This window comes from Euprymna scolopes, chromosome 32 (genome assembly GCF_053919585.1).
Source record: "Euprymna scolopes isolate OS-2025 chromosome 32, ASM5391958v1, whole genome shotgun sequence".
NCBI lineage: Eukaryota > Metazoa > Mollusca > Cephalopoda > Sepiida > Sepiolidae > Euprymna > Euprymna scolopes.
The window spans coordinates 8837965-8855000 of record NC_136513.1 but is presented as its reverse complement, the minus strand read 5'-3'; the positions used below and the strand labels follow the sequence as shown (position 1 = coordinate 8855000).

The 17036-nt window shown below is 34.9% G+C and overlaps 1 protein-coding gene across 1 annotated transcript in view; it reads right to left on the bottom strand.

Moving 5' to 3' along the window:
- Positions 1 to 15746, bottom strand: part of LOC145256214 (WD repeat-containing protein 81-like) — a 131103-nt gene extending 115357 nt beyond the window's left edge. Inside the window, exon 1 of the mRNA XM_080114830.1 lies at positions 15467 to 15746. Within this exon, the coding sequence (XP_079970956.1) occupies positions 15467 to 15559 (93 nt within the window). The 5' untranslated portion in view covers positions 15560 to 15746. The remainder of the gene's footprint in view (positions 1 to 15466) is intronic.
- Positions 15747 to 17036: the final 1290 nt, after the last annotated feature.

The following is a 17036-nucleotide window of genomic DNA, read 5'->3' as shown; positions in this document are numbered from 1 at the left end:
TTATATATTAGACTGGGGGGGGGGGGGTACCCGGCGTTGCCCGGGTGTTTGTAGGTGTGTGTATGGGGGGGGGGTAATTAATAATCCTGCTTAAATATTATAAAAAAGACGATGTAAAAAAAAAAAAACCCAAAACCAAAACGAAAAAAAAATGGCATAAATAAACCTGTGTAGGGGGGGGGGGGTAAACTAAAGAATAAGCGAAGTAATAAAAAATTATAAAAAAGACGATGTAAAAAAAAAACCCAAAACCAAAACGAAAAAAATGGCATAAATAAACCTGTGTAGGGGGGGGGTAAACTAAAGAATAAGCGAAGTAATAAAAAATTATAAAAAAGACGATGTAAAAAAAAAAACCCAAAACCAAAACGAAAAAAAAATGGCATAAATAAACCTGTGTAGGGGGGGGGGGTAAACTAAAGAATAAGCGAAGTAATAAAAAAAAAAACGTTGCTCGGGTGTAAAAGAAAAGAGAATAGTTTTGGTCGGGAGGAGGGATTGAACCCGGAAACCAATGCCAACTACTTAACGGTCTCGACCACGAGTGAAAGTAATTGATTAGCGTGTTAAGTTAAGGCTTATAAAGCTAGTAAAAGAGGTTTGATTGACAGCAAGACGCTAAATGAGGTCATTGCGGGGATAGTTATTTTTAGTTATCTTAGTTTTCCCTTTCCCCCAGATGATGGTGGGAAGGGAGGAAAGCAGTGTGTAAGCCGAGGAACACAACGTTTTAATTTAATTTCACTGTATTTATACTAAAATGCAGGACAAACAGGGGACAGAGCGAAATAGCGCGAATCTCATAAAAGTCAACATAAATAAATCTAGAGACGACCCGCGTTCCCAAATCCTACATATTATGATATAGGACCTATATAAACAGTTTTAAGTGATAGTAACGACCCCGGGAGCGTGTGCGAAAGAAGCCTTTGTGAGACATACACGAAATGGTCACACATATTTTGCCTTTTATATATATAGATATAGATAAGATATATAGAAGATAGAAGAAGAAAAGAATATATAGAAGATAAGTATACATATAATACGTTTTCTAATCATATCTTTATCTTTTCCCTTCAAAACAACTATTATTATTTTTTAATTGTTAGCAAAATCATGGTAAGCCAAAAGACAATATGCCATTATCTAGATTTCACTCATGCAAGGATACACGCCAAAAACACAAGGGATAATGACAGGCACTACCACTCAGAATGAGAGTGAATCTGAGAGTAATGGCCTCCAAGAAGAGGGTCATGCATGGGAGGCATCCAATCATATTCAAACTATGTTCCTTTCTCTCATTTCTCAGTACTAGGATTTATACTTGAGGCATGAAACCAAGGTGTTGGCCTGGGGCGTCAAACCTCTGCACGCCATTGATTTCAGATCATAACTAAGCAGATGTACGTTGTATTATAAAAATTATGATACAAATCAGTCCAATACTGAATTGGTTGTTATGCGATGGTGTTATATATTGTATAAGTACGTGTGTGCTTCCTTCATTTAATATTTGTTGAACATTTTACTGGTCCCCCGACAAAAGGAGGGTGGACCTGTAAATTCACCCTTGTCTGTTTTTTGTCTGTTCATCTGTCCGCACTTTTCTCAATAACTACACTTTGGAATTTTTTGAAATTTTGCACAAACATTAAACATGATATGAGTAAAAAAGTAACAGAACAGATTTCCTGAGAAAACTCCAGTTGCCTCCCCCCCAAGGGTGCCTTTCAGATTAAAATGGCTAAAATTGACACTTTTATGCTTAAAACTTTCTGAAAACTTGTAACCAAATGATTTCTATATAATTTTGTTTGTCAATACTTCGCGATAACTCTTGGGTGTGCCCCATGGGCTCTTTTAGGGCTAATAAAAACACTCCATTTGGGGGACTATTTTACCATAATTGTCCAAAATTTTCTGTGTATGTCTATTTAGCAGTTTTGCATGGTGCTGAACTAAAATTTAAATCTGTTAAGGCCTTGGAGATTTTTGGGTAGGGGAGGGGGGGCAATGATGGACTTAGTCATTTCTTTTATCGCATGGTGCAAAACTCAAATTTACATATGTTAAAGCCTAAAACTGGCCAGTTTGTTCATTTTCACCCCAGGATTTGACATTCCCTGGGGACTTTTGGAGCTAAATTGGGGGGGGGGGTGAACTTATTTTTTTTATGCCTCATTCACTGTGTACTCACGGGGGACCATGCATGCTTCACTTGCTATTAAAATGTTACAATTGCTGTATGGTTTTGTTCAGCCTTAAGAGATCTACTCTACCAGGTTTTATCTTCTGAGAAAGGGTTAGTTTATTTTTAATCCCCTGAGGCACCCCCCTCAAGCCAGACTGTGCTTATTCTAACATTAGCAAAGATACACGTGCTTTGCATGAAACTTTGTTGTATGCTTCACGGGCACCATTGCAGGAAGTGGACGTTGGAAAAGTCGCATGAAATATGACCTTAACCTTTAACGCTGACCTTGAAAAATAGTGCACACCATCCCTAGGTTAGAGACCATCATCATGTCTGGTTTGGTCATGATCAGTCCAGTGGTGTGAACTGTAGGAGAGTATATATATATATATATATATATATATATATATATACATATATATATGCTTTGACTTGACCTTTGACCATGAAAAATAGTGTGCACCATCCTTAGGTGGGGGACTACTATTATTCCTGGTTTGGTCATGATCAGTACAGTATTATGGGCTGCACGAGAGTTGTACATACAGATACACATACACAAATGCTACTACTTTATATACAGATTTTGGCTTCTCAAAACCACACCTGATATTGTATAGAATAACATATAGAAACTTGTGCGCACATAAATCTACACAATTTGTCATCATAAGACTAACAGGGTGTGAAGTTCAAATACAATGGAAGAATGCAGAAAACAAAGGAAAAGAGAAAAATCATCTCCTCTAAATTATATAATCACATGAAAAATGAGAGCATGCGATTTAGAAGCCATACAAAATTTAAAAAAAAGAAACATTTTAATAGCACAACAATAACGCACATGTGACTGGCAAGAAAAGTAAACACTAGCTAAACTGGAACAAACTGGTTATTTAAATGAATAGAAATGATAGCTTTATAATATAATAATATAAACTAGTGGGGAGGTCCAGTGTTGCCCAGGATTGAATGAGGATCAACGAATGTTCCACACTTCCAATACTTTTATTATCAGTGAGATCGTTCATTTTTCAATCAAATAAATTGATTGCCTGTTGGTTAGAGGTGCACCGGGAGGAAGCTTCACATGCATCCTTGCAGTGACTTAATCCACAATACACCGTAGAGTACATTGTACAGAATCTACTGTTGATTTTATAAAATCATTTTTTTATATAATGGTTTAGATTAAAGTTTAAAATCTAAAAGTCAAGTATCATGGTTCAATTGTGTTCTAAACAAACATAAATTTCGAACGTGCTTCTCTTTTATTAAAGAACATACTGTTGATTTTATATGTCAGCCTCTTCTGCTTGTGCAGCGATAAAACTTTTCAAATGCACTTGTGATGTAAGACTGTATAAGGATATTAACTTGTCAAAATCAGACATTTTGTTTTTAATTCGGATTTTTTGGATTATCGATACTTATCAGAGGCATTCCAGTACAAAACCCATCTAAGACCACTCCCAGACACAAAATATAATTAAAAGAAAAAAAAAAATCAGCCCAGTTATTTCAGAGTCCATAGGGAACAAACTCATGCATATAAAGTGCCTTTTATATATAAGTAGAGAGTAGAGATAACTTGAAAAGAAATATGACAATACTATTTTTTTTAACCACATAATATCTTAGTTGGTGTAAATGCATTATATATTATTTCATGTATCCATATACAATTTTTATAAGCGGATATATTTTATGTAACGACTAGCGGGGGAGGGGAGGGGGCGAGCGTAAAATACGCTGAAATATGATATTTTAATTTGCCCAGATTTTGTATATATTATCATAGAATCGTGATTTCAAAAGTAAAAAAAAAAATATGGTGCTATCAGCTACAATCGAAATCAAAACTAGCATTCAAAGCTGGTGACGTTACCACTGTACCAACGTGACACACATATAAACTGATTAAAAATTAAAAATAAACTAAGATGAATGTACAAAATGTTTAACAATTTTTTCAATTTTGTATCCATTTTTGACCCCTTAAAACAATTTTAACCGGTTAAAGACCCATAAAAGAACGGCCCATAAAAAATCCAATCATTTGAGGTCCCTAGCGCAGCTCTGCGACTTTTAGTTTTTTAGTTTTGGAGGAGATAGAGTTTGAAAATATGACGACAGATTGACAGACATATAGTCATGTTTAGTTTCAAAACAGTTTCCGATGGTTAGATGTTCATTACAAGTCCTGGAGGTGAGTGGTTCTCAGTAGTACGAAGTTTCCGACTATTTTGACTATTTTCTTTGTTTTGTTGTCTGCAATGCAAAATGCCGAGCATCGTTTACTGTAAACAACAAATTTTGGTAATCTCCAAAAATACCGTTAGGGCTTACAACATGCCCGCCAGAAGAGTCACGTGATCCGGTTGATCCAAAACATGAATCGTGCAAATGGCGGAATTTTTGACACCCCCAACAAAAAACTGCGAATAAAATATATAAAACTCGTAATTTCTGTTTTTAAAGTGGGTTGTCAATTTTCTTTATGAAATATACTTCCAAAATAAACTATTACAGTCGTTTAAAACATAATAGAAGTATTATTTTTTATTTTTTAAAAACAATGTTTACAAAATGTCTACGAACGTGCGTAAGTTATAAAAATATATATGGTAATTAAGCTACGCAGTATTTTCAGCATTTTTTCTCATACAGATGAAATGCAGAAAATTCTGTGTAGCTTAATTGCTATATATATATATGTTGAGTGGTGCATTTTAAGTGAAACAGAGACAAAAATGGACAGGAATTCAAAGGAGGAAAATAGATACACGTGTTGACTGATGAGGAGAACTCTTTATTGTAAAAAGGGGAAGAACAAAAGGGATTATGGGATATGTACAGGGAAAAGGGAGGTAATAGGGATACAAGAGTTATCGGACCTTCAACACCCCCCCCGCTTGCTCTTAGAGTGTGAGCGTATTTTTTTTTTTTTTTTGATTTATTTACTTATTTGTTTATTATTATTATTATTTTTTTTTTTTTTGTGTTTACAAAGAAAGAATACGCAGATATATAAGAGCATCACATCGGCAAAAAAAACGAATTTAAAGCCCAAATAAAAGTGGTTTGAATTTTTCTAGTTTTGCTCGGGTTGGGGGTTTGGTCATGATGTCTGCGAGCATGTCTGTTGTGGGGCAATATATAATTTTTATGTTGCCGTTGTTCAAAGCGTCCCTGATGAAATGGTATTTTATGTCTATGTGTTTGCATCTTTGTCGATGCACTGGGTCTCTAGAAAGTGCTATAGCGCTTTGACTGTCCTCGAATATTTTGATAGGTGTGTATTCCTTATACCAGTCCATTTCTTTTAATAATTGTGTGAGGTACATACTTTCTTGGGTTGTTTTTGCTAATGCCACAAATTCGGCTTCGCATGTGGATAACGCTATCGTGGGTTGTCTTTTTGACTTCCAGGAAATGAGTGGACCGCCTTTTGTTAGGCTGAAACAGTATCCAGATATACTGTGTCTGTCGTATTGGTTTGATGCCCAATCGGCATCGCTGTATGCGAATAACTGGAGCTGATTGTTTGATCTTGTATAGCATAGTTGGTGTTGCATAGTACCTTTTATGTACCTAAGTACATGTTTGGCTGCCGTCCAGTGCTGCTCATGCGGTTTTGATAAGTGTTGGGACAACTTGCCAACGATATAGCTTATATCTGGTCTGGTACAGATCATCAGATAGATTAGGCTGCCGACGACTTCACGGTACTTTCTGGGGTCGATGAGGTCAGAGTCATTTTCGGTTAGATCACACTTTAGTTCACATGGAGTTGTCCTGGGTTTGCAATTGGTCATACTAAATCTTTCCAGTATTTTTGTGACGTACCGTTCCTGGCTCATCAGTATACGACTTTGAGTTATGTCGAAGTCTATCCCTAAGAAGTGCCGGAGTTTTCCAAGGTCCTTCATCTGAAATTCGGACATCAACATCTGCTTGGTGGTGTTGAGCGAATCATTATTATTGGCTGCGATAATTAAATCGTCGACCCATGAGATGATGGTGATTCGTTTCTCACTGTTGTGTCGCATGTAGACACAATGATCCACTCTATTCTGAATGAAACCATTTTTGGTGAGGTGGTCGTGCAGGGTTTGATTCCAATTTCTGCCCGATTGTTTCAGTCCATATAGAGATTTGTTTAACATGCAGACTGGTTTCTCGCCCGTTTTCCATCTCACTTCAAATCCCTCTGGTTGCTCCATGTAAATCTCATGGTCAATTGGGGCATGGAGGTACGCCGTTTTGACGTCCATTTGGTGTACGATGAGATCGTATTGGATAGCTACTTGCATTAGTGTGCGGATTGATGTGATGTCAGCTGTTGGGGAGAAAGTCTCTGTATAATCTACCCCCTTGGTTTGGTTGTAACCCTTTGCAACAAATCTTGCTTTGTATTTCGGGGATCCGTCAGGGTTTTCTTTAATTTTGTATACCCATCTACCGCTAATTGTTGTTTTGCCTTTGGGTAGAAGTGTCAGCTTGTACACGTCATTTTCTTTCAAGGAATTGATTTCCTCCTGCATTGCTTTGATCCAATGGTGTGCTACTGGGGAGGTTGTAGCTGCTTTATATGTGTGTGGTACACCATGTGCGACTTTGTAGCAGTAGTCGAGATTGACAAGTGTGTGACCACTCTCGTCTTGAACTGTCGTTACATAGTCCTCTAAGTAGCTGGGCATCTTGTGTTCCCGCTCTGGGTATCTGCGTGTATAACTGCTTTCTTCTATGATATTGAGTGGTTCATTAACACTAGGCTGTTCTCTGTCTTCTTTCGGTTTTAGATTTTTTGTCAAATCTCTTTGGAGGAAGTCCTCATCATTATTGCTTAGTGGAGAAGTTTGGTTTTGTTGTACGTCAGAATTGTTGATGAATTTTACTTGTCTGTGTTTGTACACTTTCTCACTTTCGGGGGGGGGGGGGTAGATTAGGTATGCTGGGCTGTTTCTGTCGTATCCGATAAATATCCCTCTCTGGCATTTTGGGTCCAGTTTCCCTCTTGTGTTGGAGTAGGTGTAGCACACCGAACCGAAGATGTGCATTTTCGAGAGGTCGGGTTTCCTCCTGGTTATTTCGTAATATGGAGTCTGTTTCAGGCGGTTGTTGAAACACCTGTTTCGTATAACTGCGGATGTCATGACAGCATAGGTCCACAGGGTTTTGGGTAATCCACTCTCTATGATCATGCATCTCGCCATTTCGAACAGTGTCCGCCAATTTCTTTCGGCTGTTCCATTCTGGTGAGGTGAGTACGGTGCTGAGGTCTCATGTTTAATTTTGTTTTTGCGGACTAATTTCTGGAAATCGTTCGACTTAAATTCTGAGCCGTTATCTGTCCTCAGTATTTTTATTTCGCCGTAGGGTGAGATATCCGCAATGAATTTTTCGGCGGCAAGTGTGGTGTCACTTTTATTTTTAATAAAATATACAAATACAGCACCGGAGAAATCATCGGTGAACGAGACAGCGTATCGGTTTCCGTTTAGGCCTGCCGGGTTTATAGGGCCGGCTAAGTCCGAGTGAACTAGATGTAGTATGCTGGTTGCTCGTTCATCCGGGTGTTTGTTTCTGCTTTGAGGGAATTTTCCTTGAATGCAAATATTGCAATTTCTATTGTTTGCGTTTTTTGGTTTTATTTGCATTCCACGAACTACAGCGGGTAGTTTCGTTACGTCATCGTAGTTACAGTGGCCGAGTATTTTATGCCACGTGTCGACGTCATAGCATTGATGGCAGCTGTCTTCGGTGCTTTCATTCTGTGTGGTCGTTAAATAGTACAGTCTTTTATGTACATATATTTTGAACCTTTTGCCGTTTTTATGTATGAGTTCATTTTTATTTTCTTTAAAAATGACTGTTGCTCCGTTTTTAGTAGCAGTTTTTACGGAGAAAATGTCTTGTGGGTAGGAAGGTATCAATAACGCCATTTTTAAAGTAACTGTGACGCGGTTTCCATTTTCGTCTACTTAGTGTATTTCTGCGTCTCCTCTTTTTAATGCGACGCCGCTGGTTTTTGTTCCGTCCGCTAACTCCATGTAGTGGTTTTCTGGCTGGAATGTTTGGTCGAAATTTTTGAATTTCTTCTCTGCCTTTTTCATTGTGTCCCTACGTTTGTAGCGGCAAGACTCTCTTTTATGAATGGTGGCTTTGCAATAGTTGCACCACATTTTTCGTTTGTTGTTGGCACAGTCTGTAGATATATGCCCTTTTCCGCCGCACATGTAGCATGTAGTGTCTCGCTCGTCGCGGTCGTTGTTGCTTATAGCAGTTCTCGAAAAGGAGGAAGTTAGTTTCATCATGTCGTCGCTGCTAGACTCGTTTTTGTGCTTCAGAGTTTCTTCAAAGCTGTGAAGCTTGGTTTTAAATACCGGGAACGTTAGTTCTTTGTTGCTGTGAGTCACATATATAGAGAATGGGTCGAACTGGCTAGGTAATCCCTTTAATATCATCGCGATGATTAAAGCATCGTCCACTGTCTGTCCGGCATTTCTGAGGGCTGTTAGAACGGTTTCCGTTCTTATAACGTAGTCCGTGACACTTTCATCGCTATTCTTTTTGAGAGACGTTAGTTGGGTGTATAAAGAAATGACTCTAGGCTTCCCTTTTCCTGCGTAATGTTCGCGTAATATTTTTAGAGCTTTTCTTCCGTTGTCTGCAGCTTCTCTCATTATCAGGGATAAGCTTTTATCATCTAGAAACTGTACCAGTTCGGCATACGCTTCCTCATTTCTTTCATCGTCGTGTTCATTTGATGAGTTTACGCCTAAGATGGCGTCTTTTAGACCGAGCGTACGTAAATGGCCTAAGAATTTTACTTCCCAAATTTCGTATTTGGCTTCATCTCCGTCGAAAGATAATCTGCTCCATCTGTTTCCATTATCTTCTGGGCCCATAACCTGTTGAGTGGTGCATTTTAAGTGAAACAGAGACAAAAATGGACAGGAATTCAAAGGAGGAAAATAGATACACGTGTTGACTGATGAGGAGAACTCTTTATTGTAAAAAGGGGAAGAACAAAAGGGATTATGGGATATGTACAGGGAAAAGGGAGGTAATAGGGATACAAGAGTTATCGGACCTTCAACAATATATATATATATATATATATATATATATATGAGCAAACAGTTAATAAAACATGTTAAAAAAACACTTTGAAATGAGTTAAAAACATATTTAATCTGAAAAGGAAACACTAGATAAGTGGATAGTCCTTAATCTGCGGAGTTTCGAAGAAATACTTTCCTTCTCATCAGAGGGTAGGAATTAGCAAAATGCGGGATCGGATTTTGCATACAAAGTATTTGATGAAACAACAAGTAAGTCAAAGATCTTACTTGATAACAAAATAAGTGAAGCAGAGAGAATATGGTGAAGAAAAAGGTGATTACACATGAATCGATAGTCTGGTAGAAAATAAATAATCCAGTGACGGTAAAATCCAAATATATAACTTCAAGAAAGTTAATTGAATTTCCATTTGCACAAGTAAAATCCAAGGAAATCCCGTAATTGGAAGAAGATGGTCCATAATAATCCAAAGGCAGAAATCAATGGAATAATTCACAAAAATGTGTACAAGGAAAAAAGGAAAAAATTCCAATGATATTAATAAAAGAAAAATAAGATATGCTTTTCACTCTACTGCGGAGACATAAATATATATATATAAGAAAGATCAGGGAAGAAAAAAATATATATATATATATCCTTTTCTCCCATAAATTTTTTCTATCTTATTTATTTTTTTAAATGTGTTGAGGTCAATCATCAGTTTATAAAAAAAAAAGAAAAAAATGTGTTCATGTTACTCAAGTGTGTATATTCCAAAATTCATAATGATCAGTTCATTAATTTAGCAGATTACCCTCTGCACATTACACTATATATTTTTTTTTAAAAATGATCCTTTTTGTGTAAAAAAAAAAAAAATAGTGTGAGGGCATAATTAAGTAGAAAAATTTTGTTTGTTCAACAGTCTTTGCTTAAATGAAAGAATGTTGCTTATATACACACACACCTTTGGTCTACAGACTTGAAACTTGATATATAGGAGATTTGAACTTGTGGAACTTGTCTTTTTAGAGAGTAGAGATAACTTGAAAAGAAATATGACAACACTATTTTTTTTTAAGCACGTAAAGTCTTAGTTGGTGTAAATGCATTATATATTATTTCATGTATCCATATAAAATTTTTATAAGAGGATATATTTTATGTTACGACTAGCAGGGGTGGGGGGCTTTGCCCAGGCGTAAAATACGCTGAAATATGATATTTTAATTTGTCCAGATTTCATATATATTATCATAGCATTGTGATTTCAAAAGTAAAAAAAAAGTATTTAGATGCTATCAGCTACAATCGAAATCGAAACTAGCATTTAAAACTGGTGAAAAAAAAAAAAAGCTGCTATGGGGTAAAGTTACAAAATTGGAACTCGGCAGGCATAAATCAGTTTACGTAAGATCTTTACATTTATATGTTTAACTATGTTAATTTTTAAAGTTTTGACATGCATGTGCCCTTAGGTCATATGGTAGCGAATAGTGCTGGAGAGGTAAATGTTTTAGTTTCGATTCTAGCTGATGGCACCCAAATCATATTTTTTAAACCTTTGAAATCACTATCATATATTGGATACAATATAATAATCAGTAGAGAATTGGCTCTATAATAATAAAAACGAAATTTGCATAGATTAAAATATCAAATTTAAGCTTATTTTATGACTGGGCCATGCTGGGGGGGGACTGCTAGTATGTAAGTATGTATATATATTTCCTCTCCTTTTTTCTCCACATTTTTTTTTCTCCCTTCTTTTTTCAGATTTCACATGAATGGATAGTCCGGTGAAGTATATATATTATTCCTTAATTGGAATTCATTTTTGAGATGAGCACTATATATATTAATTTATTTTTATTTCGGACTATTAGTCTCATCTTTATTAGTTGTTGTTTTTCATCTTTTATTGGATTGTTTATTCACAACGTTTCGGCCAACTAATTCCTCTGGCCTTCGTCAGGTGGTAACCGCGACGGATAAGAACTTCGAATCTCCTAACTGCATTCTCAGCCATCACTGCCATCCGTAGTTGAATCTCTACGGTTCCAGATGAACATTGTCTGAAGATAGCGGTTTCAATCCCACCCAAAGCGTGCCAGAGGTTAACTGGCCAAAAATGTGGTGAGACGACAACTACGAATGGCAGTGATGGCTGAGAATGCAGTTAGGAGATTCAAAGTTCCTATCCGTCGCGGTTACCACCTGACGAAGGCCAGAGGAATTAGTTGGCCGAAACGTTGTGAATAAACAATCCAATAAAAGATGAAAAACAACAACTAATAAAGATGAGACTAATAGTCCGAAATAAAAATAAATTAATATAGTCCGGTGAAGGGTAAAAAATCCAAGAATGGTAAAATCCAAACACGGTCGAATTAAAAACTTTCCATTCATGTGAAATCTTTTTATCATTTTTTCTTTTACCTCCTATTCACCTTACCTCACCCTTTTTTAACCAAGTAAGATCTGTGACTTACTTGTGGTTTCATTAAATACTTTTACATGCAAAATCCGATCCCGCATTTTGCTAATTCCTGCCCTCTGATGAGAAGGAGAGTATTTCTTCAAAATCCGCGGATTAAGGACTATCCACTTATCTTGTGCTTCCTTTTTAAAATTAAATATGTTTTTAACTCTTTTTCAAAATGTTTTTTAACGTTTTATTAATCATTTGTTCATATTATAAGCTCTATTTCCTTTTCGGTTTTATTGAGCTTTTACATCTGGTTGAGATTACTTTACTTGTAAATATTAACTCTTTAATATTTATAATATATTTTAAGTTTACCATTTTGATTACCTTGGTAAACTTATTGTAACTTTTATTTTTATTTTTTATATATATATATATATATATATATATATATATATAAAAGAGAGAGAGGGATTAAAACAAGATTAAGACTTACAAATCAATAAAAACTAAAGTCAGAATTTAAAATAATAGGATTAACCAGAAAAAAAAAATGTTTCTAAACCGGCAATATTTACCTGGCATTGTCTGGGTGGACAGCTATTAGAAAAATAATTAAAAATTTAGTCATGTTTACATTTTTTTAATAGGATTTTTTTTAAATTTTAATTTGTTTGTTTACACAATTGCATTTTTGATTTCATAAATATTAAATAGTCAATAGAAACTAATTATTGAATGTGTATCAAAGTTACGTATTGGTGAAAAAAAATAGACACAATATCTTCTCTGGTATCGTTATTAATAGAGTAATACAGAGACTAGTTGTATTTACCTACTTGGAGTTATTCAGGAATCCTTATTTATTTGCCTCCTCACAAGGTCGGTTTTTAATGTGGAGAAACTCCAGCTTGCTCAAAAAGGGCATGCAGCATTAGGACAAAAAAAATTGCCTCTGTCTAGAAGGATTTCTACTCACTGACCAAGGACAGAAAAGATGAGATATAATAACTTTGCTCTTAACCAAACTTTTTTTTGTCAAATTATTATTTTAATAAGATTTTAAGTCAGATTGATAGAGACCCATATAAGCCTGCATGTTTCCAATTGTAATTTACAGAAACGACAGGAAATAGTCTAGCCATCATCCAACAATTAGATTTTTTTATTTGACAGTTTAAATGCTTTTAAATTCCTTTCAAATTTCAAAGAGTCACATAAAGTTTTTTTTTATTATTCCTTCAAGTATTAACAAAGAGATCATTTTGCAGTATACAGAACAAATAACGTTTATGTGACAGTGATATTTATTGGATCAGTTTTTGTTTTGAATTTAGAGCGATTATTGAGACTCCTCAGATGACGGTCCCATGTTAGCCATTTTTTCTTGTTCAAACTTAAGATCCGACACTACTTGTGTTTTAAAGTAAATAAACGATTTAAAATAAGTTAAAACGCTAAAAACTTATCCAGGTAACTGCGGCACTAATCCCAATGTGGGTTTAACAGGTTTCCTCCAAAGTAGGAAGTTACATGGGAGTATGAAATTCACAAGTGATCCCCAGTCGCATGTTTATCCCCATTAAGAGAGATGACTATGTTAAGTAAAACTCTTGCAAGTAGGTGTTGACGTCCTACATACAGCGCCTGGTATTCTCACATTGGTCACTCATCTGGTACTGACCAGGCTCACTCAATGTTGCTTAACTTTGATGTATCAACATGATTATGCCATATAATCTAGGTAGGTAGAAAGAATACCTTACCTTGCCTTTGGTAACATTTATTTGGTTTTTGACTTTTTTCGTTCTGTTGTTTATAATGCAAAATGCCTGAGCATTGTTTACTATAAACAACAAACCGAAAAATGTTAATATATAACAAACAAATGTCACCAAAGGCAAGATAAGTTACTACTCTGTCTACCTGGATAAGTTTTTGGTGTTTAACTTATTTTAAAATATTTTTTAAAGTTTTAAACTCATGTAGTGTCGAGTTGCTATATTAGAACAACAAGATGGCTGAGAGGAGACGGGTTTCTTTGGAGTTAACTTATCTTGTCTTTGGTATCATTTATTTGTTATATATTTGTTTTGTTTTTTTTTGTTTTTTCACATTTTCGGTTTGTTGCTTTTGGCTTTTTGGCCAAGATCAAAGTGTAATATCTGTTCTTCAGATGTGGCACTTCAATTTCTCGTTCTCTTTCAGTGGAGGAGAAATCCTTCACGACTGAGACAATTTTTATTTTTGTACCTTTTCTCCACGTTAAAAAACGACCCTGATGTCTAACTCTGTCCCTTGGGGAGGCATTGTGAATAGGTACGATAATAAATAACCAAATTCCCCAATTTTTGATTAATAGGATTCATAAAAAGTTAGTTTTCGTGCATATTTTTAATTTCAATAGATAATCGATTACATAAATACATTGAGTAAAGTCACGTAAAGACAAGAAACACACATGCACACACATAATGTCATCACACAATTTAATTGATATAACAAAAAGATAAAATAATGATTGACTAGGTTTTGGGGTAAAAGTATATTGAAGCGGTTAGCTTCTCAAATAGTTGCCAAATTTATTAGTTTATTTTGTTTGATTTTGCAAGCAGGAGCTATATTTATCCATTTCAGACATTTTTTTCTTTCGAATTAGTCCACCCTGCAAATTATCTGTCGTATAAAACATATTTTTTTGGCAATATTCTATATTGGATTAGATAGTGGATTGGGTTATTATGATGCTTAATTTGTAATATATTTCAATTTCATTTGCAATAAACACTGTTTGATGTTTTTTATTATTTGTTTCTTACAAAACAAACTCGCATAGCACTACCACTAAACCTAAGTCCGAGTGGCAACGCCCTCGCCCAATTAAATTTAAAAAGAAAATAAAAATAAAGAGTGCTTCTACGGAATTTGAATCGAACCGACTTTTACCGAACTAAACCTAAAACTTAGGTTAGGCCTATGTTTTGTTTGTTTTGTTTGTTTTGTTTTTTTGTTTTTTTAAGAAACAGCTACGTTCAAATTCGGTAGAAGTACCAAAACATTCGAACTGAATTGAGAAAAATGGCAGTTGCCACCCGGATTTAGGGTTAGTGGTCCAGTTAAGAAAGTTTTTTATATATATTTATTATTATTTATTTATGTATATTTTTTGCGTTTTTACACTACTCTCTCAATATAGTTCGGAATATTTACAAAATAAAAATGTCAAATCGACAAAAAAAAAAATCCGCAAAAATCAGAAAACAATTATTCGCAAAATAATCAGCAAAAATACAATTCAATGCTAAAAAGAAAAATAATAAATTAATATTTGCACAAAATAAATTTGAAAAATAACAAAAATCCGCAAAAATCTGACAATAAATTAATACGGTGGATTAATGAGTTCTTTCATCGCTTGCAAAATCAAACAAAACTAATCGATAAAATCCGACAGTAATTTGGCGAGCTAACTACTTTAATACAACCTCCTTTTTATCGTTATTATTAAAAATTTACAAAAATAATTTTTAAAAAGGAGGAAAAATGATTTAAAAATATTACAGCTGAAAAATTGAAATTTAATTTTAAATAACAATGAATTTCTAAAATGGCTCGATGAAATCGACATGATGCCGGTAAAATAATATAATGGGAAATTATACCTCAAGTATATATAAATAAAATGGTTAAAGAAAAGGAAAGTAGGTGTGTATCTACATTTGTATATAAATAAATAAAATGTTTGTTTTTATTTTTTTACTTACTAAGCAGACGGCACAATGGCCGGGAATGCCGAGCCATCGGACATGTTGAGGAGCCACACGAAGTTGGTCACAAATGATGGCCTTCGCCTCCATCGCTGGACAATTAAAAAATTAAAAAGACAAACTATTGGTACACACCAACCATCTTGGAATGGTTGGTTGGTACGGTCAGGGATTTAAGGTTAAATTTGTTTTGTTTTTTGTCTGTAGGGGAAACTCTAGGTTTCCTCTTTTTCAGACGAAAAATTTCATTGAGGAGATTCGTGAAAGAGTTCTAAACAAGGGGAGATAATTTGATAACGGGAGATAATTCGGCAATAATTTTTCTCATCATTATCTCAAAGTTTGTCAAATTGGCTTTTTTAAGGCCAAACTTTGTGAATTTAGCCTTTTCTGAAGCCACCTGGCCTTCAAAATTTCCTTTTTAAAAACAAATTTTTTTTATTAGTTTACAAAAATATTTTTTGCAGTAATTATTAAAGAAAACGTTCTAGCTCATTTTTTTTAAGCAGTTTTGATCTTCAAATATTACGCCGGTCTTTTTTATTTTTTGGCTTTTTCTTTACTATTCTAGAAATATATTTATTTGAAAGCAATTATTTAGCAAAAACATTACAAATAATTATTCTTGAAGCAGGTTGAGCTTCAAAAATTTTAATACCATTTAAAATCTTTGGGTTTTTTTTTGTTTTTTTCAACGATTTTACATAAAATTTTATTTGGTAGTGACTATTAAAGAAGACGTTATAATTAAGTATTTTTAAACTGTTGAGAGCGACAGTACAGTAAATGTTGTATTTGCGCAACAACTCTTCATTGATTATTATTTGAATTCTTTGAATTATTAGTCTCATTTTGAGTGTCATTTTCATGATGTTTCGGTCGATGTAATCTCTGGCCTTCTTCACGTGTGTCTTGTCCATCCAGATTTCCAAGTTTGACAGAAAGATTCCCGACTTTGACAAGATACACCTGAAGAAGGTTGGAGATTACATTGACCGGAACGTTATGAAAATGACACTGAAAATAAAAACAATAATACTGAAGAATCCAAATAATAGAAATAGCCAATCCTCATTAATTTATTTATTGCGGACTATTATCCTCACCTTTCAGTTGTTGGTTGTTTCACAACGTTTCAGTCAACTATTCCTCTGACCTTCGTCCGGTGGTAACCGCAATGCGATAGGAACTCCGAATCTCTTAACTGCATCCTCAGCAATTACTGCTTTCCAGAGTTGTTGTCGTCTCACCACGCTTTGGCCAAGTAAGCCTCTGGCCGGCTTTGGGTAGGATTGAAACAGCTATCTTCAGACAATGCTCACCTAGAACTGTAGAGATTCAACGTCTCTATTCATTGTGCCATGGGCCCTGAATCTCTATGGTTCCAGGTTTTTATTTTCTATATTCTTACTAATAAAGATAACCAATAAAGTTGCTTTTAAATGTTAGATTGAGACTTCTTTTCTGCGTCTTTATTCTATATTTTGGTGACCTCGGAATATGCAGCGTTTCGCAACGTTGTTTGGTTATCTTCATTTTTCTTAGCCACTTCAAAAAAAAATACTTT